Source organism: Apostichopus japonicus, chromosome 4 (genome assembly GCF_037975245.1).
Source record: "Apostichopus japonicus isolate 1M-3 chromosome 4, ASM3797524v1, whole genome shotgun sequence".
In the NCBI taxonomy this organism is placed as follows: Eukaryota; Metazoa; Echinodermata; class Holothuroidea; order Aspidochirotida; family Stichopodidae; genus Apostichopus; species Apostichopus japonicus.
In genome coordinates this window covers 25,945,512-25,971,476 of record NC_092564.1, presented here as the reverse complement: position 1 = coordinate 25,971,476, position 25,965 = coordinate 25,945,512, and the positions used below count along the sequence as shown (strand labels likewise).

Sequence of the window (25,965 nt, the reverse complement as noted above, 5' to 3'; positions counted from 1 at the left end):
AGATGAAACACTACCTTGAGTCTTCCAATACCATTGCAAACTACATGACAAAAAAAAAAACTGCTGGCTGCAGTTTACTTAGTCCTGGGATGGTAATCACTCTTTATTGTAATGCAACTGAACCCTGTCAAGTAGAAGTAAAATGTCTCCATGCCAAAATACTGATATGCTTAACTACAGAAGATATGCCCTTTATGTCTTTGAAAAAAACATTTGATTACATTTATTGACCATTTTTATAGAAATATAAAAATTGCAACAAGCGAACATGCTCTTCAATTGAGGTGTGTAAAAATGTGACCAGTTTCGTTTGTGGTTATGAAATGGTTGCAAGAAATAGAAGTGATCTAGCTCCTACAGCTGGTTCTTTGTTTTAATTAGAGAGTCCCGGTTCAACGTCATTTCAGGCTTATTGGTGCGGACAGTAGAGTGATTAATTGTGATCATGTATAGCCATTAGAGAACACACAGCTCTATACACAAGTTGAGCAACTAAAACAGTTTCTTTGGTACAACAAAGGACATGCTTCATTAAACTACATTAAGACATGCTCTATTAAACTACATTAAGACATGCTTCATTAAACTACATTAAGACATGCTTTATTAAACTACATTAAGACATGCTTCATTAAACTACATTAAGACATGCTTTATTAAACTACATTAAGACATGCTTCATTAAACTGCATTAAGACATGCTTTATTAAACTACGACTCATACCGTCGAGTTAAAAGTCCAACACATAAATGAGTTGCAAGGATTGATTGATATCATGTACAAGTTATGCATGTAGAGGTCAATTGAGGTCACTGGAACCATTACAATAACCATGTTCTCTTCATATACTTCATTACACTTCCTCCTTTTAAAGTCTTACAAAAAAAAATGTTGATTTGTCTTTACAACAGATTGGTTTATTATTACTCTCCGCCAAGTGTGGAATGCGTAACTTGAAGCTGTACTGCTGCATGCAGTCATCAATTTTATATTAGAGGCTGCGCTTTCTTGAGCCATTGACATTCAGTTAAAGAAAAGTGCATTTATCTTGGAAATCTCAAAACAGAAAATCTAATTCAGGACTGTAACAACATGTAATTGTACACTATTCTAAGCATATTACAGTCTATATTGTAGATGGTAACTCTCTGGTATCTAGATTTTATTTCTCTGTGGTATATGACTGTGAGTTTTACATATTTTAATTTGTTTCATCTGTTGCAGTCAATGTTAGTACAGCTAACCTGTGTGTTAATGTCATTGCATTATAACTACAGATACAGCAAGACTGATTACTTGCAACAAGGGTGGAAGGGTTTTCTTTCACAAAAACACCTTAAATGGGATGCTTTGGCGGAACAGATAATCGACTATGCAGATCATGTGCATTCTGCATTGCCAGACGTATTACAGTGTCTAAGAAAATAGATGGATATTCCAAAGGTGAGTTCATGTACTTCATTCAGTAGCAGCATCTGACCATTTTACAATGACTGAACTGTGTATGAGAATTGCTATATATATGTGAAACAAGCTAGTTGTTTTTGTTGTTGTTATACTCATGTTGTTATTCCCAGCTTGGAGCAGGGAGGCATGCGTGCCCAGCGCTTGGTTAAAGAAGTATCAAGGTTGGGCAAATTTTTACCCAACTGAGCTTACCTAAAAAACAGAATCCTGCAGATTTGCTAACAGTTTTGTAAGGCTGTTATAGCCTTATGATTTTCTTCTAGTTTCGCCCAAAATCATGACTTTTCTAATTCCGCTGAAGATCATGCGTAGGATTGGTGGCGCCATTCCACTTCACTACCGGGTAAAAAGAGTCTTATAATACCTCCCTACTGTGATGGAAAAGATGTTTAGATGAAAGTTAAATGTCCGTTTTGAAGTCTTTCGAAGAAAGGTTGCATAACCTTTCCTAATTTCAAGACATATTGTATTCCAAATTTTTCCGATGCCCTTTTTTTCGCTGGCGAGGTTTTCATGCATAACACCAGTCTCCCCGAACTTGAAGAGTTGAGAGTGGATCAAGTTGTGTCTCGCTGTAAGGGGAACTGGGGTTGAGAGTGGATCAAGTTGTGTCTCGATATAAGGGGAACTGGGGTTGAGAGTGGATCAAGTTGTGTCTCGATGTAAGGGAACTGGGGTAGAGAGTGGATCAAGTTGTGTCTCGATGTAAGGGGAACTGGGGTTGAGAGTGGATCAAGTTGTGTCTCGATATAAGGGGAACTGGGGTTGAGAGTGGATCAAGTTGTGTCTCGATGTAAGGGAACTGGGGTAGAGAGTGGATCAAGTTGTGTCTCGATGTAAGGGGAACTGGGGTTGAGAGTGGATCAAGTTGTACCTCGATGTAATGGGAAATGGGAGTGGATCAAGTTGTGTCTCGATGTAAGGGGAACTGGGGTAGAGAGTGGATCAAGTTGTGTCTCGATGTAAGGGGAACTGGGGTTGAGAGTGGATCAAGTTGTGTCTCGATGTAAGGGGAACTGGGATTGAGAGTGGATCAAGTTGTGTCTCGATGTAAGGGGAACTGGGGTTGAGAGTGGATCAAGTTGTGTCTCGATATAAGGGGAACTGGGTTTGAGAGTGGATCAAGTAGTGTCTCGATGTAAGGGGAACTGGGGTTGAGAGTGGATCAAGTTGTGTCTCGATATAAGGGGAACTGGGTTTGAGAGTGGATCAAGTTGTGTCTCGATGTAAGGGGAACTGGGGTTGAGAGTGGATCAAGTTGTGTCTCGATATAAGGGGAACTGGGATTGAGAGTGGATCAAGTTGTGTCTCGATGTAATGGGAAATGGGAGTGGATCAAGTTGTGTCTCGATGTAAGGGGAACTGGGGTAGAGAGTGGATCAAGTTGTGTCTCGATGTAAGGGGAACTGGGGTTGAGAGTGGATCAAGTTGTGTCTCGATGTAAGGGGAACTGGGATTGAGAGTGGATCAAGTTGTGTCTCGATGTAAGGGGAACTGGGGTTGAGAGTGGATCAAGTTGTGTCTCGATATAAGGGGAACTGGGTTTGAGAGTGGATCAAGTAGTGTCTCGATGTAAGGGGAACTGGGGTTGAGAGTGGATCAAGTTGTGTCTCGATATAAGGGGAACTGGGTTTGAGAGTGGATCAAGTTGTGTCTCGATGTAAGGGGAACTGGGGTTGAGAGTGGATCAAGTTGTGTCTCGATATAAGGGGAACTGGGATTGAGAGTGGATCAATGTGTGGAGAACTGGAGTTGAGAGTGGATCGAGTTGTGTCTCGATGTAAGGGAACTGGGATTGAGTCAATATGTCTTCATGGAATCCCATTCATGTCGAGGGTGTGGTTAATGGGTGGGGGATGGTCACTTGAAACGCCTAATCTATCAATTGGATAAATCCAATTTATTCTTTTAATTATTAATTTATTAACATTATTAAGTAAACCAAAAAGATTCTCTATTGCTGCATGGGACTACTGCAGCACCCCCTTCTACCAGGTAAGCTATTTTGTTTTAATAAAAGCGTAGAAAGAACTAGTTCAAGCCAGAACGACAACCACTCACATGGCATACACGTGATCTTTCTAGCCCATCTCCATTATCTTGTTGTGTAAGATGGATTTACATGGTCCAACCAGGGAGTTGTTCCATAACAACTCCCTGCTGACACTACCAGTGCTCTGGAAGCTGGACCCCTAATTTTTTTTCTTTTTAAAAACCGATCATAACAGTTCTAATATTGTTCAATACAGAGGATTTGTGGTAATTTCATTTATTTCATTAATTATATCATGTTCATACGGTAATGTTATCTTGAAATCCCCCACACAGCATATCAGTTCACAGCATATCGTCTGTTGTTATACTTTCGGTAAAACAAAATGTAAATGTATGTTACAAGCTTCAGCAAACTGGGTTTCTTAAGAACAGATTCATAAAAATGAAAATATCAGATTTTTTTCCTAGATTTAACAGATTATCCATCAAATCAGATTATTTGGAACGATCTTCACATTTTCATAAAAAAATTGTTATTATTATACACTTGTAACTCTTAAAGAAAAATGTTTGTATAAATGAAACACCCTTTTTATCAGAACAGCAAGCCGTTCACTTTTGTCGGTATAGGGTGTGGGGTGAGGCCGGATAATTGACTGTATTCCTCAACATTGGATGAATACGGGATGTGTAAAGTTCGGTTCCCATGCTCTCTTTTTTATATGAACAATTATATTTATCTTATAATTAAGACTAGTCTATGGTATATTTGTATCATTGTTAACCGACAAGGTGATATTTAATGAGAGAAAATTTTCCGTCAATCGAATCTCTGTATAAGCTATATATGATATGAGAAATATCATATGAACACTTATATCATATACGAAGAGTCTTTCCTAATCCTCGCACCACCTCACCATACCCCACTCTTCTTTTCTCCTGGCGCATTCCCAACGCCCCATTCCCCTAAGAGACTTCATTATGGGGCTGTTGGCGGTGGGGGGGGGGGGGTAAAGCTTTAGACCGTGAAATAATTTCTATTGCCCGTCGGAATAGAGAGAGAGAGGTTGGGGAAATCTTTCAGTTTTGTCCGTAAGATCATGAAATTTGTCGGGAAACAGTTGTCGGAAACTTGTAAATTCTCACTATAAGCAGTGATCTATTATGGCCCAGGAAAGATGCATGATCGCCCGGTTTGTAAGCCAACAGAGGCTGTATAACGACCTGAACCGATCCCCCCCCCCCTCCATCCCCTTCTTGGCCCAGTCAAGCAAAAAACCATTAGTGCGTTTTTTCCGGGTGGTGGCGGAGAGTGAATGCTACCACTTGAACCATAGTTCTTATAGTAGCGGGGTGTAGCGGTGGTGAAGAGCGACTTAATTGCAGCCGTCAGATTGAGTGGATTTTTACCGCCCATCGAGATCGGCTCTCCCAGGGCCATTTTAATCTATTTCGGGGGGCGAGCGACTTGAATGGTCGGTTGTATAAGATAAGTTGATTGTATATTAGAGGCCTAACTTGACATTGTTCATTGCTGTGGTATAGATTTCTGAAATCAAGACCCAAAGTGACTAGCAATAATATGTACACATTAGTTGCTCATTTGGCGTCCCAGAGTTCTAAACTTCGGTGTCGTCTGTTTGATATTATTATTGATACTAGCTGGCAGTGCAGAAGGTCAAGGTACTACTACCAGGGAGCTGCTCCTCTAACGTTAGAGTAGCAGCTCCCTGCTACTACTACTAGGCTTGGTGAACGTACAAGGACAGATGTAAACAGATCATAAGAATTGCGAGCAGGACTAACGTTAGGCTAGATGTGATGCTGAGAGTGAGACTAGGCTGCCTTGTTAAATTCTAACGTTACCCTAGACGTAAGCCTAACTTTAACTCGTAACGAAGGGGAACGTTTGCAAATGGCAGATTCGACGTTAATAAAACTGAAGAGTTTACAAGAGTTTGAAGAAGTTGCTATTCAGAAACTTCCAGAGAGAGGGCTAGGCTTTGCAGTCACGTACATCACATTTGGAGATAAACGCACTAGGAGAGAAATGCAAAAGGCTTTCAACAGGTTGCCTAAGCTAAACTTTTTTTGTTTTGAATTTGATAGATGACTAAGTTACCTCAGATGATACCCCGGTATTCACTGAAGTTATACCTTTAAAACACCCTTGTAGTTATGCATAGGTATATCTTGCTTGATGCAGTATGGTAACTTTGCAATGCTGATAGCAAAAATAGTGTAGTTTAAGAGGACAACAGAAGTGACAAGGTATCAGATTTTCTCAGTACATTAATTTCTGACCTTCAACTATGTAATTTTATTGATCTTTTGTCCAGAGTTCATCAGAGTGAGTAACAAGATTTAATCTTTGGAAGGGCTCAAGTCAATCAAATGCTAGAATCATGGGGAATAAAAGTTCCCCTCACTGTTTTTATCTGTTGAAAAGTACTGTATAATTCTAGTTAATGGCCCGTGAATATGGCTCGAAATAGACAATGACACTTATTATTTACTGTATCAATTTTCAGCCACTTTCACTGAGGCTGTGTCAATAAAAAAAAAATTACGGTAAAGTTTGGTTACAAATGATCTAGCAACAGTGGGAACTACAACTTCTATCAGGGTAGCTCTACAAATCTATATCACAGTTATACATATGTACAATGAGGTAAGGGAATTGCAATGTAACGTTATCTGACTCCACCATACATAAACTTTCTCCCTACACAGATATTGGCTTCAACCAAATGTCCTCACAGCCCGTCAGCCTTTTCCAAGCACCTGGACAACACTTCTAGGACAGCCAATCAGGATCCCAATATGCATAGCGCCGACAGCAGACCAAGCAGTGGTAGCACCTCCAGACGGGGATATCCTTACTGCACAAGGTTTTAATGATTGCTCGCTTTAATGTAATAATATTTGATATTTATATAGCGCTTTACACCAGCGATAGGTCTCAAATTGCTTTACAGACGTTATATTACCCCTGGTCAATGATAACCTGCCCCAGAGACAATCCCTCCAGGCGGCTGCAGTTATATACTGCGCTCAATGACAAGTTACCTCACAGGTACCCATTTAACCCCTGGGTGGAGAGAGGCAAGTGAGATAAAGCATCTTGCCCAAGGACACAACGTAATGAACTAGGCAGGAATGGAACCAGCAATTCTTGGATCACGAGTCCTACGCCTTAGCCAATTGGCCACCACACTCTCTTTTGATTCCTTACTGAATGCAAAACCGATCGTTAGAATGGTGATGTTATGTGTGTGAGACTGACACCTCGGCTTGTAAGCACAATATAAATAAAAAGACTTCAAGGCAGTAGTTAAAAAGATTGTCTGGTAGCCCTAAGAAGTTACCTTAAAAAACGATAAATGTTTTTCTAAAAATGTTGTCAAAGTATGAGAACACTACTGTTGCGTTTGACAGAGAAACAGTTTTTTAATCGTTAAGGATAGACATTTCAAATATGATTTGAACAGTACCGAACGTGACGTCATCTTCGCAAATGCAGATTGCGACATAACCCACGCTCCGCACATTACCTACAGTAATCACAACAAAAACCGTGTTTGTATACAAATTAATTCCTTCCTTAATATTCCGTGAAATTTCTTATAAATAAGATGTGTTTTCAAAAACTCCCTAAGCCGCCATATATGTAGTAGATCGGTGGTTTCGTGGTCTTTGTGTAACACAAGATAAGTTTGATCAGCAGACTCTTTGTTGTTTACATTGCGATGTACAGCTCCAATGCGAAGAATGTTTGCATGTAGGCTACTCTAACGTTTACAATCGGACAGTTCTGCGAAGCCTTAGCTTCTCGGTGCTACACTCTGCTCTGACATTGATTCCGCCAAGTTTCATCTTTCGGTGTTCCAAATACTTCAAGTTTCCTTTTACTGTAAAGTTGATCCGTGAATTTTATTTCAGCGATTTCGAAGAACAGTTTACGAACTGTGGTTTGAGTGTGAGAGTGTATTACGTGCAACGCTATGTACGTTACCAACTGGGTATGTAGGCTGAATACGTTCGCGATATGTACGTAATATGTAATAGGCAATCACCTGTGTGCGTGTACACACGAGAGTGTATTTGCTGCGGAAATAGAGGTGCTAACTTCAAGTCGCTCGTTTTGCCTATTTGCCTGCACTACGTCAATCACCAAATTGATGCGTTCAAACAAACGGTGCTTTTGGTGAGAAACTGGTGAATTTGAAAACCAGATTTCTACAAGAAGAAAATGTAGAATGTGGAAAATTTCACTTGGTTAGAAAGAGTAAAATAAGAACTACAAGGACAATGTATAAACATCTTCCACCAGACAATTCCTTTAAACTTTTACTTTCTGCTGTAGATCCACGTTTGTAATTTAAAACGAAGCATTTTTTTCTATGTCGATGATGAACATTCCAGTAAAATTGAGCCGATCATTTTTTCTTAACAGCTGCAGCAGAACTTGGTACTCTTATGATATATTCATCAGTATCAAACCTAAGAATTGATGAATTTGGCAGTAAAGTACCCCCAAATGGGCTCCACTGGGCACAGACGTACCTCTTCAAAGACAAACGGAACACCCTTCACATTGTGAGGAATGCAGAAAAGTATGGATTTAAGGCTATCGTGGTGACAGCGGATTCACCAGTCGACTACATTTCTAGCAGTGGGAGAGGGGAAGAAGTCGATGAACAGATTGTACCAAGTGAAATGACAATAACTATGTAAGTATTGTTGTTGTTGTTTAGTCAAAAAAACTCGAGTGCAAGAACCTTGCTGGTCACATGAATTCAGCAATGGTCAAAAGTGGGTGTCGTGACTGCCGTGATCTAATTAAATATGATCATATGAACTATGCCAGAAATCATCACTAATTCATTTGTCTTTTTGGGTTTTCTGTGTCTTCTTAGTATAACCCGTACCTTTCATTGCAGCAGCTAGAATAATGGTAAATGACCCTATTTTGTTAGAAATTCGAAAATGAGTAAGTTATGCTTCCAATGGATGCATTGCTACTTTCAGCTTTCCAAGTATATTTGGCAAGGAATCACTATAAGCCTGTGAGCTTTCTGGTTTAGACATCGTTAAAAGTAGAAACTTGTGTCTTTTACATGTTGCTTCCTTCAGATCTCCAAATGTAGCGTACCTCAAAGGTAAAGCACGAGAAAGTAGGAAGTACAGCGATCACGAGTTGTGGAATCCATCTGATGGTACGGCGTATTTCGAAGCCTTCTGTGCACCTACATGGGAGGACCTAGCTTGGCTGAAAGGTCAAACCAAGCTTCCTATTGTGTTAAAAGGGATTTTAACAGGTATGGTTGAGGTTTGTTCTTCCCTTTGTTGGAGGCTTATGATAACTTTGATACAGAAAATTTTAAGGATGTGCCAAGCATTTACTGTGGTTCAAGTTATGTCAGTAATGAATAGAATCGCTATATTCTTACCTGAAGCTTCAAAATTTGTTAAACTGTTTTTTGTGAGTTAAGTAACACACAAACAAGGCAGAGGTATTTACGTACCATGTCAAACTAGGATGGTTGAGGGGGCTACAGTATCAATTGCATCGTGGTGGCTTTAAAGGCATTGAAGACTCGCCCCAAACCGCGTGCCGCCCTCTGAAAAAGTTAACTTTCTGTTGCTTGCAAGTGAAGTTTTTTTCTTGTCGCTACAAAATGCAGACAGTAATGAAACCTGACACCTTGTTATCTTTTATCTAGACCTGAGATGTCCATCGCTGGTATGTATACTGTGTTGTGGGTATTGACCGCTAACTGCATGTATTGACTGAACACTAGTGTCTTATTACCGACGGTAGCAAGTTGTGTGTGTATTTTCTGGGATCGATGGTGGGGTCTAACACTTCAGTTACACCTTTGTGCGCCAGTCTTCACTCCCTTTAAGGTCTTTAGGAATCTATTGTGCTGGTCTTAAGAGATAATTCATGTTGTTTTGTATTGATTCATTTGACCTGAGCAGGATGATGTTTGCAGCTGCTGCAGCTTTTCATTTTGATTCTGCCTAATACTGTGTTCTATTACCAAAACGTAGATTTTCAAATCTCTCATTTTCATGTCTTTGAAGTACCTGGCAACAGCTCTATGTGCTCAAGTCAGCCTCAGTGTAATATTCACTGCGGTTTTAGTGAAATGTGTGGATATATATGCATGCATATATTAAAAGACAATGCTTGAAATGCAAATCAACATATGATGCAACTTCATTCACAAGGTGACAAAATGACCTTAATGCATCATTGGCAACAAAACAGTTGACTTTTACTCCTCACTTCCCTGTCTCCCTCTTTCATTTCTAGGCAAATTGGTATAGACCTTTTAGCACTGTCCTCTCAATGAGTGGGCTATTCTATCCGACTGCCCTATTCTAGCCTACTGCCCTCCTCTCTCATGCTCATACCCAAAGTATCTTCAGATCTAGTTATTAGAGTGGAACTTTCTAAGTCACCCTGATTTTGGCTACACCTCTGGTAGTCCTTAGTTTCCTGATATTTACTGTATTTGTTGAAAGTGAATTCCTCACAGCTCCTAGCTTACCGGTAAAGCTAATTCATAGTAATTTCTTGATGCTACATGCTGTACTTGACTATGCATGACCCTTCGGTTGCAAGTGGGAGAAGACAACTTCATCAAACTGTGTGTTTTAATCATTTGTAAATTTCATCTAACCGCTCAATTGGTTTTCTTGCATTTTATGTTTCCAAAAGCCAAAGCAGCCAAGCTTGCGGTAAAAGCCGGAGTCGATGCTATAATTGTGTCTTGCCATGGAGGACGTCAGCTGCCTGGAGTTCAACCTCCTGTGAGTTTGGCTAATCACAGAGATCAGTCCTAGTTATGAATATTCACAAATGACAGAGATTATTTTTTTGATCAGTCCTAGTTATGAATATTCTTAAATGACAGAGATTATTTTCTTGATCAGTCCTAGTTATGAATATTCACAAATAACAGAGATTATTTTTTTGATCAGTCCTAGTTATGAACATTCACAAATTACAGAAATTATATTTTTGATCAGTCCTAGATATTAATATTCACAAATGACAGATTATTTTTTTGATCAGTCCTAGTTATGAATATTCACAAATGACAGAGATTATTTTTTTGATCAGTCCTAGTTATGAATATTCACAAATGACAGTGAATATTTCTTTGATCAGTCCTAGTTATGAATAGTCACAAATGACAGAGATTATTTCTTTGATCAGTCCTAGTTTGGAATATTCACAAATGACAGATTATTTTTTTGATCAGTCCTAGTTATGAATAGTCACAAATGACAGAGATTATTTCTTTGATCAGTCCTAGTTTGGAATATTCACAAATGACAGATTATTTTTTTGATCAGTCCTAGTTATGAATATTCACAAATGACAGAGATTATTTTTTTGATCAGTCCTAGTTATGAATATTCACAAATACAAATGACCACAACAAATTTAGGTGCAGCAGAATGTTATTCAATCCTGGCAAAGAAAGAAAAATTTTCAATTTAATTTTTTATTAAATGCAATTTTCATACTGTTATGGTGTTATAATATACATGGGACTGCATATGTGTGTGACAAATTGGCATGTAAAGATTGTCTCCCTTTGGTATGTCTATTCCCCCTTATGAGTCCTGTACAACATCCTTATTCTTTGAAGGTCAAAGTTCATGTGAGGTAAACAATTGGTCAATGTCTTGAGACAACTCCAAAAGCAAAGCTTGGATGAACATCATACATGGAACGTAGATGTACCTGAGTGACAAATGAACCCTGGTGTGTTCTGTGGAGGTCAAAGATCATTTGAGTTCAACTGACGACAAACTCTACTTTAATATCCTCTTCTTTCAGCTGTTTGCTCTACCAGAGGTTCTTGAAGCTGTGAAGGGCAGTAAGATCGAGGTTTATTTAGATGGAGAAATCAGATTTGGCAGTGACGTAGTCAAAGCCCTGGCCTTGGGAGCGAGGGCTGTTTTCATTGGTCGTCCAGTCTTGTGGGGTTTAGCAGTCAAGGTAAGGCCCGGAAAAGAATTGTTTGGGAGTCTTGAAACCTGTTAATGGATTCGGAATTTCCTCTCTGATTTCTACAAGACTCCAATCTTTGTTATTAACAATTTTGAAAGAGTAAAACTGTTAGATTGATTTGCCAGTACAGAGGGTGAAGTGACTGGTAAAAGCCATTCAGCTTTCTCCACATGCATCATAAAATGACTACCTTCCAGGCAAAAAGGTCTGTTTTATGCATGTATGTATGTATTTTTAGATCCTCCTGCAAGCAGGAACTCGCGAAGAAGCCATCATTGGCTTATCAAAGCCACAAGCTGACCGAAGTCGGTCTCTTAGATTCATATTTTAACGTCCATGATTATGAATTGTCAATTGTCACAACTCTGTAACTGGACCACATACATTAATCTTTGAGTGACTCAAACTCGGGACCTTATGATTGAAAGGCACCAGCGTTAACAACTGAGCTAACACTCCCTTTTTATATAATTCATTTGCTACCGTCATTTCAGTACTCAGCCTCCTCAGATTTTCACAAGCCAGTTGAAGTTATAAACAACAGAAATGTGTGATGTCAGTCTCATGTACACGAGCAGTCTACAAGAAAATTCTTTAATCAAATTTTTTAGGTGAAACTGTACATGGTGGGAGCTGTTTGTCAATTGGTCAATTGGTACTTTAGACCAATTCAGAGCAAAAATTTAAAGCAGATTTCTTATTTGCATACGGAGATGTAATTGTAATCTCTCTTGTTATGTTAGATCTAACTGCTGAATCTTTCGTACATTGTTAGAAGAGTAACAGAGCATTGTTCCGATATTAAAACTAACTGTATTGTTATTTCCTGTGTACTGTCTTTGTGTATGGAATTTCTGAAATTCAAAACTGGATGCCATTGGTTAATTTTTATAAAAGAATGTGTTTTCACGCAGAAAATTCATTGAATGACAGTGTTATTGTCGACATTCCCCAATTTCTTGTTTTTTCTTCTTTTTTTCATCAGAGAAAAGAAGGCGTTAAACGAGTTCTACAGATCCTTGAAGATGAATTTAAGACAGTACTGACAATGTGTGGTAATGTGTAACTCATTTCATTTAATTAAATGTAACTTCATTAATTCATTTAATTAAGAATTCGATTTCTTTAATTTGGTAGATTCAACTATAACTTTTAGATCTCATCTTTTAAAGTAGTAGCCACTGCTGTTCACTGCATATGATCCATTGGTATGCAAATTATTCAATTTGCATACCATTGGTATGCAAATTATTCCAGTAAAAGATCTGTTGTTAGTTATTGTGTCTACAAACCATTCAGTGTTCTTCATAAAAGATATTGTCACTCAACTAAAGGCCTATACAACACTGTCACAGTCGATGTAGCCGTTAAAATGTCGCCTAAGTCTGTGTGCATGTTCTTAGTGTGACCATAAGCCAGACTTTCTCTCTCTAAATTACAGCTTTCCATGAGCAATATGTGGTATAGTGAAGAATGTACACAGAAGATTATGAGGGACAAATGTAGGCCTGATGTTTCTTAGTTTATTTGATATTTTTTAACAAGTTGTAATTTTGTACTTTCTTATGTTTTATGGTCTCTTTCTGCAGGCTGCTCTTCTCTCCAAGATGTGGATTCATCTCTTGTTAAGTTGAAGTCTCTATTTTAAAGTGAACGGTTCTCCTCTTAATACTTGTATGATGTTTGAAGTCATTTTCATTGGTGTGGAGGAAGATTTAAATCTCCTAGAAGCACACGTGGTAATTCAAGTTGGAATAGTTATACTTCATGCTAAGCATGGTTTTACTTTTAATAATCATTTTCTATGAGTGTAGAGAAACATTCGTGTCAGAAAACCTCATATTATAGATGTATGTATGGGTGTATGTACGGGTTTATGTGCGTGTGTGTGTATGTATGTATTAATGTTGAATACAACATGCAGCAAATAGAATCTATGTTCATCTATAGTAGGATTCGTTGCTTGCACTTGTGATGTAGATACACATGATGGTATATGTGGGTTATATGTGGGTATATATGGTATGTGGGTATATATGATATATGTGAGTTACCAAGTATTCTATTTTGAGTACAACTCATATTTTATGTCCAGAGGGATGGGGGAGAGAATGGCAGAGTGCGAGGGTGGTGGGTTTGTGTGGAGGGGGAGTGACTGTGCACATCCAATATGTTTAGTGGATAGCAGAGTTGGATTGAATCTCTTTCATTATACGGTCAAATGATTGTCCGTAATTCTCCTGACTCGAGTCACCTTATTTTTTCTAGTCACTTAACAAATAAAAATGTAGATGATAAAAGGAGGTAATAAAAAGTGAACGGTAAAACTTATTCTTGATGCAGGAAACCGTGCAGAACCTCAATAGATTCTTATTAATCAATTTGTGTTACTGCAATTAATTTTTAATTTAAAAGTATTATTTTTTAATAAAAGTTGAGTGATCCGATAAATAAAAAAATACAAAGCCTTAACAGGGAACAATAATGTGAAAGTACAAAAACAGTAAATATTCTTGCCGAAATCTTTGTGCAAGAAATATTAAACTATTTTATTGTATATAAGGTGAGCCTGTGGTATAGTATCGATATATTTGATACAGGAATCAAAACTGAAATAACCAGTGAAATTATTATTGATGCAGGAAAATGACACTACCTCAATTGATTCTCATGCAATTATTTTGATGCAAGTATTGTAATAATATGATGTATTTGCAGGAAACCGTGCAGAACCTCAATAGATTCTTATTAATCAATTTGTGTTACTGCAATTAATTTTTAATTTAAAAGTATTATTTTTTAATAAAAGTTGAGTGATCCGATAAATAAAAAAAATACAAAGCCTTAACAGGGAACAATAATGTGAAAGTACAAAAACAGTAAATATTCTTGCCGAAATCTTTGTGCAAGAAATATTAAACTATTTTATTGTATATAAGGTGAGCCTGTGGTATAGTATCGATATATTTGATACAGGAATCAAAACTGGAATAACCAGTGAAATTATTATTGATGCAGGAAAAATGACACTACCTCAATTGATTCTCATGCAATTATTTTGATGCAAGTATTGTAATAATATGATGTATTTTGCAGGAAACCGTGCAGAACCTCAATAGATTCTTATTAATCAATTTGTGTTACTGCAATTAATTTTTAATTTAAAAGTATTATTTTTTAATAAAAGTTGAGTGATCCGATAAATAATAAAAATACAAAGCCTTAACAGGGAACAATAATGTGAAAGTACAAAAACAGTAAATATTCTTGCCGAAATCTTTGTGCAAGAAATATTAAACTATTTTATTGTATATAAGGTGAGCCTGTGGTATAGTATCGATATATTTGATACAGGAATCAAAACTGGAATAACCAGTGAAATTATTATTGATGCAGGAAAAATGACACTACCTCAATTGATTCTCATGCAATTATTTTGATGCAAGTATTGTAATAATATGATGTATTTTGAGGATCTTTTTATATATATATCAACTTGACATTGTTTCTTTGTTCCATATATTAACAGTGTTTGATTTGATGAAAAGTCAGAGTCATATTTGATGGTCTGTATTAAGAATATGAATGTAACATCATGTTAATTGTGAAAGGAATTATCGTCGTAGTTCAAAAGTACCGTCCAGTCGAGTCTTCCTTAACATTGATAATGTACGTACCAAGGGCGTAGGAACCGGGGGGGCTGGGGGGGCGCCAGCCCCCCCAGTGAAAAATGTGGAGGGGCGGAAGTATCATTCCGCCCCCCGCTTCGCAAGTCAGAAAACCCCTTTTTCATTTCCAAATGAGAAAAAAATCTCATTTGGAGCACCAAATTGCATCTAAGGCCAGGTGAAAATGCAAAATTATATACAAAATGGAGTGGGTGGGTTGAAGTGTGCTATATTGCACCAAATTGCATCTGAGGCCCCCTGGAAATGCAAAAAAAATCCGAAGGGGAGGGGGACACCCCCTCCCCTTAGACCCCTCCCCCAGGCCGGCCATCAGTCTTCAGCCCCCCCCCCCACTCAAAAGTACCTTCCTACGCCACTGGTACGTACCGTATGAAACCCATCTTAACTGAAGCATTCTGTAACTATACAACGACAAACGAAAACTTTACTGTTCGAAACCAAAATAACTTTGTTATTTGTAATATAAAAGACAGAAATCATTGTAATTTATCTAGAACTTGTTTTATGTGTTATGCCAAGTGTGTTTAAGACTTAATTTTCAATCGAATGAATTAAATTACTGAGATATTAATGGCATGTTGTTATTGTTTGATCAATTCTGTGACGTAGTTAAGGTCGTATAAACTATCACAGTGGTTCAAGAACGTTTTGAATGGATTAGCAAATTTGAACATCAAATAGTGACAAAGCAAAGTTGCTTGATTTTATTTTTTCTGGTGTAATTGACGAATTTGCCCAAAGAAAAGTACGGTTTGGATTTCTGAATGTGAAGAAGTCATTACCAATTGTGATCTGAAATTTCGAATACTGTTCTGTTACTTATAAGTACATCATGAACACTACTACTTGTACATGTATACATTACATAAATCATATATATTTTGCACCGATAACAAAAATACTTAATGAGCAGTTTGAAATAGGGCCTACATTTCCCATCTGGCATGGGCCTATTGCACGGCCCTGCTTCTATGAGAGACTCCTTCAAATCCTCGTTACAAGAAATGGCTGATACGGCGAAGTATTCAAAGACATTGTGGTTAATCATATAGGAATAGTACAGTGTGGTGGCCTTCACTCTTTCTTTCTTTCAGGGCTTTTTGTTTAAAGGTCAGAGTACTTGAATTTGAACAATTAAAAAAATTAAGAAGAACATTTGTTTCAAAAGGTGGAAAGTAGAGCACCATTTTGTATCTAAGCACCTTCCATTTTTACAACAACATATGTTGTTTTCTTACCCTGGACGACATGAGATTAGCCCCCCCCCCCCGGTACAAAATGGTTTCGCCTCTGACTGCAGCTGATCTTATAGACATGTTTAATTTCATATTTTAATATTTTTTTTGTACTCTATGCTGAAGAGCTGACCTAATTAATGGTTCGCACACGAGATTAAGTAGCCCAGACACTTAAGCTGATGAGCCCTGCAGTTGGGGAAAAATAAATGTATCAATTAATTTTCTGTATTGAAGAAATGTGACATGAACTGACAGAAGTTATTGTATAACATGTAAATAAGTAAGTCTGTCAGTCATATCGTGTACCTGGATTGCCACTATCATATTAATGCATTGTGAAAGCTTTTAAAATGGAATGAAAAAGCATACCACGCGAAATACGTGAGGTCACCACAATATCTCAAGAAGGGAAGCTTAAACAGATCTCATATTTTGTGTGTATAAGCGCCTTATTAAGTACAAGAAGCCTATTGCTTTTAGTGGAGGTCAAATGTCATTTGGGGTCATCAGGGGTGAAATTGTGAAAACATTGTAAACACAATATCTCAAGAAGTGAAGCTTAAACAGATCTCATATTTTGTGTGTATAAGCGCCTTATTAAGTACAAGAAGCCTATTGCTTTTAGTGGAGGTCAAATGTCATTTGGGGTCATCAGGGGTGAAATTGTGAAAACATTGTAAACACAATATCTCAAGAAGTGAAGCTTAAACAGATCTCATATTTTGTGCGTATAAGCGCCTTATTTAGTATAAGAAGCCTATTGCTTTTAGTGGAGGTCAAATGTCATTTGGGGTCATCGGGGGTCAAATTGGGAAAACATTGTAAACACAATATCTCAAGAAGAGAAGCTTGGATACATATCATGATTTGTATGTAGGAGAACCTTATTGAGGAAAAGAAGAATATTGTTTTTGTTTTTTGTTTTTTTTAGGTCAAAGATCATTTTGGGTCACCATGGGGTCAAATTCTGAAATCGTATAAACCCAATATCTCAAGAAGGGAATCTTATACAGATGTCGTATCCCGTGTGTAGGAGTGCCTTATTGAGTACAAGGAGTCTATTGTTTTTGATGGAGGTCAAAGTCATTTTGGGGTCATCAGAGGTCAAATTGTGAAAACCTTGTAAACATGATATTTCAAGAAGAGAACTTGTGACAGATCTCATCTTTGGTTTTTAGATGGACCTTATCAAAGTTAAGGAGACTGTTATTGCTTTTGGTTGGAGGTCATAGGTCATTTGAAGTCAAAAAACGCCAAACATTTTCTACTCACCTCTTACCTGTCTCTCTACACTGACGCATCTTCCTAAATATAATATCTTAATGGAAGCTGGGACAGATCGCATATTTGGTATGTAATTGTACCACATTGAGTAGCCTACAATTAGAAACATAATGTTGTGGGAGGAGGTCAATGGTCGTTCTGAGTTCACCAGGGGTCAAATTTTGAAAACCATCTTTTACACAATATTTCAACAAGGCCAGATGTCATATTTAGTATGGTGATGTATCTATCACATTTAGTACAACTTGCCTGTTGTTGAGGTCAATGGTCATATCAGGACAGCCTGTGTCATTGTGAATTTATTGTGTGTCACATCACACTGCTTTTCACTGTGTTACTAAGATCAAGTATGTTGTAATATACATTACGTCAGATCCATGAAAAAAACGTCTCATTTTACATCATCGAAACCACAATGCATTTTGGCATTCTGGTTTCTCTGTATTTTAACAAAACACATTCAGTGTTAGTTTGGTTTTCTATGACTAACTCGAACCCCGCCTACAGCTCCATGGTTCAGTTCAATGATGCTAACAACCATAAATTGAATCGCAAAGTTCATAATTGACTTTTGTTCACCTTTTTCGGTTCAGTGGTTTCAAAACGAGTTATTTATTGTGTTATTTGGTGAACCATTTCGTTTGTATGAATTCCTATACGTATAACGTTGTTATAAGGTTACCGTTCAAGCAGTTGTACAACGTATACAGAACTTGTGGATTATTGTGAAAAAGGAGAAAAATATGAAAAGTTTATTGGGATAAAGTGAATGTCTATATTCTGAGGAAATAGTCTCCGCGATGAAGGGCACAATTTTACTCTTATTTTCAGTTCTCTCCATGGTAACAGTTTCTTTCCAACAAAGTGAGTATTTTATTGAATTTTATGGTTCACTTGAGTTGTAACTTTGGTAATGGTACGATTTTATACAGCCTTATTAAGGTTAGGCATATTAACGATGGTACAGCGTTGTAAAACTTTAGACAGTTAAACGGCATGAATTTCGGTGCGTAACGCCGTCCTATTCAAATACAATAATGATATAGATTCGGTTAAATACAACGATGGGTATGATAACTATAGCCTATATATTCAACGCCATGTACTGTAACATGAAAAGATATGCGAAAGACCAATATTAAGAATTGCATGAGTTAGTTTAGGCCTAATTGTCCGGGCGGGGTTGGGGAAGGTGAGTCCGAGAAGGGACGGGTGTGGTTCCCTATTGAGGAGGGGGGCCGATGTGTGTGTGTGTGTCACATAGTTGGAATAAGAATGGGAACAACTTGGAGGGATGGAATATGCTAATCTTCGGGAATATACCAATAACAGTAACACTTTGAGAAGCAGAATTTAAGTTGGCGCTTTTTTTGTCGATGCTTTCGAGTGTCAAAGGCGTGCGCATGGGACGAGTGGTGGTTGCATGGGAACAATCTCCCCACCACCTCAGTTTTAGAAGCATTGGACCAATCCTCCGTACCAACCACCTCAGTTTTAGAAGCATTGGACCAATCCTCCGTACCAACCACCTCAGTTTTAGAAGCATTGGACCAATCCTCCGTACCCACCACCTCAGTTTAGAAGCATTGGACCAATCCTCCGTACCCACCACCTCAGTTTTAGAAGCATTGGACCAATCCTCCGTACCCACCACCTCAGTATTAGAAGCATTGGACCAATCCTCCGTACCCAGCGCCCTTAGGAAACGATCCAGCCTGGGCGGTGTCAATGCCTTAACCAGCCCATTTCCAAGTATTTTTTTTTAGCTCAACCTTGCGTTTAGACCTATTATAAGAAAAATTATAGTCATATGCCTCAAATGCACCATTTTTTCATGTACCAATATGGTACTTCCCTTGTGCGACCGTAGGGCCAGGTATAGCCTACCCCCTTCTTTCATTGCATACTGGATCCGTCTCAGTTCCTCAGTCACAAAGATGTATTTTCCTACCTAAATTAGTCAGCCATGCACATTTTAGACCTCTTTTGTTTTAAATTACCAACTTAAATAGCCTAGCGAGTGATTTTAACGGATTTTATGGTTAAATAGCCTCGCCAGAATCTTGTATTTTTTTTATCGTAATTAGGTACCAAAAAACTGCCATACGCTGATAATATATTTCACTACCAACAGGACATTTAAGTGCAAACAGTGACGTTACTTCATTTCAGCCCCCCCGGCCCCCACAAAACCCCTTTCCTAACAAGCTCATTCACCCCTCGCCAGGGGCGGACTGGGTCTTAAAACCGGCCCGGGCATTTTCCACCTAGACCGGCCGATTATTCATTGATATGCTACTTACACAGTAATCGCCGGGGAGGGGTATGTTGATATTTTTTGGAGGTTAAGGAATGCCAAGATGCAAAATGCTGCTATAATTCTCAATTTTGTAGGTTACAATAAACCTTTAAAAATGACCCAAAAATAATTTACCAGAAGCAACACTTGATTAAACTGAGGAAAGTTAAAAACGTAAAAAAAAAACCAGACAAAAATATAGGTTTTAGACTGGATTTTATTTAGTTTTTCAAACATTTTGTGACAACATGCTTGAAAAAACCTAAACAAATTCCATTAGCACGGACGGAATGTCGATAGCACGTTCTGTTGTTACGAATTATAGAACAGACTAATTAACATGGTGATTTCATGAGCTGATTCCCACAGTTAAAATATTTCTCTACACAGCCCGTCTATATTCTATTAATTACTGTGAAAATGGGCTGTAATTTTTACCAGGCTCACCGGGCATTGCCCAAATGCATGCCCGTGTGGCCAGTCCGCCACTGCCCCTCACCCATCCTCAGCCCAAATTCACCTTGCACATACCCGTACCTTTGTCACGCACCCCCAATACCCACACATACACAAAGTTATATCTTTGTCAGTCTGGACAAATACCATGCATCTATATATATTTTCTCACTGTTTCTCTATATTTTCTCTTTTTTTAACATTACAGGTTGTTGTCCAACTAACTATGCTTTGCACATCTCTGATACGCTAGCCATTATTTGTATCCAAGAAATGGCAGTATCACAAAATTATGAAACTGCTCTGGCAACTTGTGAGAGCACCACGGGCGGTTCACTACTGAAAGTAGACCCAATATCTGAAGTTCAGGTAGAGTATTTATGTCATCAGTGATTTCATGCATAGGGAAATATTCATTTGTTGACCCATATACAGGGGCGGACTGGGTCTTAAACCCGGCCCAGAAATTTTTCACTTAGACCGGGCCATTATTCATTGATATGTTACTACATAGTGATCGCCGTACTGGGGGAGGGGTCTAAGGGGAGGGGTTGAGATTTTTTGGAAGTTAAGGAATGCCTATAGATGCAAAATGCTGCGATATTTCCCAATTTTGTAGGTTACAGTAATCCTTTAAAAAAGACCCAAAAATAATTTTCCAGAAGCAACACTTGATGAAACTAAAAAATACACTAAAATATATGTTTTAGACTAGATTTTATTTAGTTTTTCAAGCATTTTGTGACAACATGCTTGAAAATAAATGAAAAAAAAACCTAGATAAAATCCACTGAAACATATATGTTCAATAACACGAGCACATGTCATGTCTACGAGAGTAGGAGCCTACGCAGTTCGCTGCTTCTGGCAGCCACACCATCAATGATATTTTTAGTGTCAAGTTTGGCCAAGATCCTTTTTTCTACAGACATCAACATAAACGCCTCAAGATGTTCTTCGACGAGTAACATTCGTCTAAATTTGATAACCAAACACCCTGCTGTATGTGGGTCATTTTAAATTCATACATAATCTCTCAGAAATTAGCTTCTGAGCGATATCCAAATAATCTAATAAGATTTTACCGTATTTTACTTCGTTTTCTGAAGTTCGAGGTGCAGATTAATAAAATCTGTATTCTCAGCCAATGCTATGTATATGTCAGAATGCATTGGTCACCGTACTTGTATATCTTGTCGTAAAAAATATTAGCACGGACGGGTTGCAAATAGCACGTTCTTTTGTTACGAACTATCAGGACTAACTAACATGGTGATTTCATGCGTTTCTCAGTTACCCATGCGATTCCCATTTACAAATATATTTCTAATATATTTCTAAAAAATATATTTCTATACAGCCAGTCTGTATTCTATTAACTACTGTGAAAATTGGCTGTAATTTTTAGCAGGCTCCCCAGCCCACCGGGCATTGCCCAAACAAATGCCCGTGTGGCCACTCCGCCACTGCCCGTGTATATATATATATATATATATATATATATATATATATATATATATATACGATTTTCATTTATATATATATATATATATATTATATATATATTTATATATATATATATATATATATATATATATATATCCCTTCCCCTTCTTCTACTGAGTTCCACCCACCACTGCTGTTGTAAAATGTTAAATATATTGATATTATACTTTGTCAAATTCACAGGCAATCTTGAATCAGTTGTCGGGGAGTGTGTCTCCTTACTGGATAGGCTTAGATCTAGCTAGCTTTACATGGACAGCTGATGGTACAACACCTACTTCGTAAGTTAAAGATGTTGTGTATGTGTGTGCACATGTGGAAATGGTGGATAACATTTGCTATACTTCAGTTGGAGTAACCTTATAATTATATTAATTGTTTATCAAAGCTGCACTCGAGCAGATCCGACAACGAAAGGATTCGATTTCTTTGAATATGAAGACATTATTTCACTCACTCCAATCAACATAATGCACTGTACGATCTACTGTAATCTAACAACATTGGTAATAATCCACTTTCATATTGTTGCCCACTTCTTTCTTTTTTAAATGTATCATTTTGAAGACCTGCAACCGGCTGTTCAATCGTCTGCATTATCCCCTCCCCTTCCCTTCCCTTCCCTTCCCTTCCCTTCCCTTCCCTTCCCTTCCCTTCCCTTCCCTTCCCTTCCCTTCCCTTCCCTTCCCTTCCCTTCCCTTCCCTTCCCTTCCCTTCCCTTCCCTTCCCTTCCCTTCCCTTCCCTTCCCTTCCCTTCCCTTCCCTTCCCTTCCCTTCCCTTCCCTTCCCTTCCCTTCCCTTCCCTTCCCTTCCCTTCCCTTCCCTTCCCTTCCCTTCCCTTCCCTTCCCTTCCCTTCCCTTCCCTTCCCTTCCCTTCCCTTCCCTTCCCTTCCCTTCCCTTCCCTTCCCTTCCCTTCCCTTCCCTTCCCTTCCCTTCCCTTCCCTTCCCTTCCCTTCCCTTCCCTTCCCTTCCCTTCCCTTCCCTTCCCTTCCCTTCCCTTCCCTTCCCTTCCCTTCCCTTCCCTTCCCTTCCCTTCCCTTCCCTTCCCTTCCCTTCCCTTCCCTTCCCTTCCCTTCCCTTCCCTACCCTTCCCTTCCCTTCCCTTCCCTTCCCTTCCCTTCCCTTCCCTTCCCTTCCCTCTTTTCTTTCTTTCTTTCTTTGTTGTCAGATACATTTACAAAATGTGAAATTAAATTAAAAGAATAAAACTAGATAAAAGATTAGTCTAGACAATGAAGATGTGTTTTTGCTTAAAAATTCGTGCTGTCCTTTTCAAGGGTAAACTGGTCCAACGATGCGATCACTGGAAACTGTGTGATTGTTAATGGGGATGGCACTTGGTCTAATGTGTCCTGTACTACCCCACGAGATTTCCTCTGTCAGGTCCCCGTGAACTGTGCAGGTAAGATGTACTTCACTTCTCTCTCTGTCTTACCTGTCTCCATTCCAAATCACACACTTCCCTCATCTATACTATATAACCTGCCAAACTTGTTAGCGCTTCAGCACTATACGTCCCCGCTAAACCCACTTCCGTATACAGGCTATCAGTCAGTACAACATCTTCCTAACATTCTATACAATTCTGAAGAAAAACTGGTCTACCTGTTTTATCTCCCCGAATTGTCCTACCATAGTAGATTTGCTAGATTTTAAGCCTTGTTCTGCGCCGAGTCTTCAAACAAGTTTGGCTGTACGTCGAGATTATCAAGCACGAAAGTGTTTAGTCTTCGAAGTTTTCCATTGTTTTATTTCATGGAAATTTTCGCTGTAAGTGATTGCCTTTGGTCTACATTGCAAAGGAGTTGCTGGGAAAGGATATTTAAATGTGTTCCTTTCGTAATACATTCTGCCTAGCCAAGAGCACTTTCATTTGTCGACAAGTAACGCTTCCATTTTGTTGGTACGAAGCCCTTCTATACTTAGCGTATATGGTGCCGCCCGCCCTATCATTTACTTCCCTTTTCTAACGTTTTGTTTTCTGTTTCGTTTGCAACGAACCAGGCTAACTATCTGTTCCCCAGTGCCTTGTCAATTGCGTTTACATACTCCCTTCTATGCACATGTTCCCCCCCCCCCCATTGCTTCACGCCCTTCTTCGCCCCAGTTCTCTTCATCCGATGCCTCATTGCATTTCCATTGGCCGAACATGTCCCACATAATTAGCACTTGCATCACCATGCGTAATTGGTTACATGTTGCCAGTATATAAATATATCGTCTTGCTATCCTACCGTGTCTTTCCAATATTTAATTTTTTTCATCGATAGAGACGTCGTGTTTAACCGCTGTTTCACTCGAAAGATGCCCTTGTGACATGGGCTTTCAGAAAAATTCGGACTCGATATGTGTGGGTAAGGGAATAATTGTGCCTAATGAGTTTATCATGTAACCAAGTGTTAAGTAAAAATGAAGCAACAAAAGTGAAGGCTGAGTGCAGCCGGATGGGAGGGGAAAGAGGAGGGGCTGGAGGGAGCCTCATATTCAAGATGAAAGTTTATTATTTTCACACTAAAGTATTTTCTTCGTTATTGTTGTTAATACACATGTTTTTATTGTTGTTATGTTTGTTTGTTTGTGCCTTCTGCTGTTTTCATTGTAATGTTTAGTGTCCTTACAGCATCGGGAAGGGTTGTAATATTGCACCCGCTAGGTTGGACTTGCAAACTTTATCTTACAGATAAATATTCACTGAGATATAGTTCATAGTACGTACAGTATCTTGATGATTATTAATTTGTGTTTTGCGTTAATTATCTCCCATAGATATTGACGAATGCGCAATCGCAAACCCCTGCAGTACATTTGCACTAACTCAATGTGTTAACACGGTAGGTGGTTACGACTGCGTTTGTGTTGTGGGCGCAATTCCGGTTCAGGGATCAATGAGCTGCACTGGTGAGTAAGATACAGAACAAATCGGGTACCTATGAATATATATATAACTCAGTTCGATTTCATTTATATATATATATATATATATATATATATATATATATATATATATATATATATATATATATATATATATATATATATATATATATATATATATATATATATATATAAATAATTGAAATCGTAGTGAGTTGAAAAATCCAGAACAGTGAAAAACTTCCAGCCTCTACCGGGATTCGAACCAGGGCCTCCCGCTTTATATGCGGACACCCTAGGCTATGGACGCTGATTGTATGTCCAGAGGTTCGAATCCAGTAATTCTACTGTAGGCGTATATATATATATATATATATAATATATATATATATATATGACTTCACAACCATATTATATATATATATATATATGACTTCACAAACCATGCCGACGCTTTTCTCTATAAAATAGTTTCAATTCTGCTTCTCCTTGTCACTTTCGGTGATCAATGCACTGAAAAAGAGCTAGTTTGCTGGAAAGCTCTGCAAAAACCAAACATTGGCTGTTTTACTTCCAATCACTTACCTAATTTAATTATTGTATCTCACTCGAGATCCAGCCTTTCTCTAAATGCAGTATAGTTGTTTAACAGTTTTTCCGTTATTCATATATATATATATACAAATATATATATATATATATATATATATATATATATATATATATATATGTATACATACATATATATTTATATATATATATATATATATATATATACTATATATATATATATATGTATACATACATATATATTTATATATATATATACATACATGCGATAACGATAACATCTTTCGCTTTATACTTACCAGAGAACCTTTGTACTATGGATGCCGACTGCAACGGTGTCAACATGGTTTGTGGTAACTCCATGGGTTCGGCCAGACGTGTCAATGCCGCACTGGATTTACTGGGGATCGTTGCTTAGGTGAGTCACGGTGAATAATTGTAAAATCGTGTTCACATCTTGAAAGGGTTTGGTAATTATTTTGAAATCTTTTTTTTCTGTTTTCTTTTGCTTCCCCACACCCCTTTCTTTGGCGGAAGCTCCTATGTA

The 25,965-nt window shown here is 38.1% G+C and overlaps 2 protein-coding genes across 2 annotated transcripts; both read left to right on the top strand.

The window, feature by feature from the left end:
* Window positions 1-5,127: 5,127 nt before the first annotated feature.
* On the top strand, window positions 5,128-15,761 carry LOC139966954 (2-Hydroxyacid oxidase 2-like). The gene is made up of 8 exons (XM_071970459.1): window positions 5,128-5,536; window positions 6,200-6,357; window positions 7,923-8,199; window positions 8,603-8,787; window positions 10,197-10,288; window positions 11,328-11,489; window positions 12,487-12,556; window positions 13,091-15,761. The coding sequence occupies exons 1-8, from the start codon at window positions 5,382-5,384 to the stop codon at window positions 13,147-13,149; spliced, it is 1,158 nt and encodes a 385-aa protein (XP_071826560.1). The 5' UTR covers window positions 5,128-5,381; the 3' UTR covers window positions 13,150-15,761.
* A 2,541-nt stretch (window positions 15,762-18,302) lies between these two features.
* LOC139967119 (uncharacterized) lies at window positions 18,303-25,836 on the top strand. Its single transcript, XM_071970836.1, has 7 exons — window positions 18,303-18,576; window positions 20,676-20,836; window positions 22,157-22,254; window positions 23,252-23,376; window positions 24,245-24,328; window positions 24,741-24,872; window positions 25,721-25,836. Exons 1-7 carry the CDS (start codon window positions 18,513-18,515, stop codon window positions 25,834-25,836), a joined length of 780 nt encoding a protein of 259 aa, XP_071826937.1. The 5' UTR covers window positions 18,303-18,512.
* The last annotated feature ends 129 nt before the right edge of the window (window positions 25,837-25,965 follow it).

Bases quoted from the DNA above. Each gene is read 5' to 3' on its own strand.
- LOC139966954 (XM_071970459.1), top strand. From the start codon at position 5,382: ATGGCAGATTCGACGTTAATAAAACTGAAGAGTTTACAAGAGTTTGAA. The intron at 5,537-6,199 runs GTTGCCTAAGCT...CTCCCTACACAG, and splicing joins ATGCAAAAGGCTTTCAACAG to ATATTGGCTTCAACCAAATG. The intron at 8,200-8,602 runs GTAAGTATTGTT...TGCTTCCTTCAG, and splicing joins AGTGAAATGACAATAACTAT to ATCTCCAAATGTAGCGTACC.
- LOC139967119 (XM_071970836.1), top strand. From the start codon at position 18,513: ATGAAGGGCACAATTTTACTCTTATTTTCAGTTCTCTCCATGGTAACA. The intron at 18,577-20,675 runs GTGAGTATTTTA...TTAACATTACAG, and splicing joins AACAGTTTCTTTCCAACAAA to GTTGTTGTCCAACTAACTAT. The intron at 24,873-25,720 runs GTGAGTAAGATA...TATACTTACCAG, and splicing joins GGGATCAATGAGCTGCACTG to AGAACCTTTGTACTATGGAT.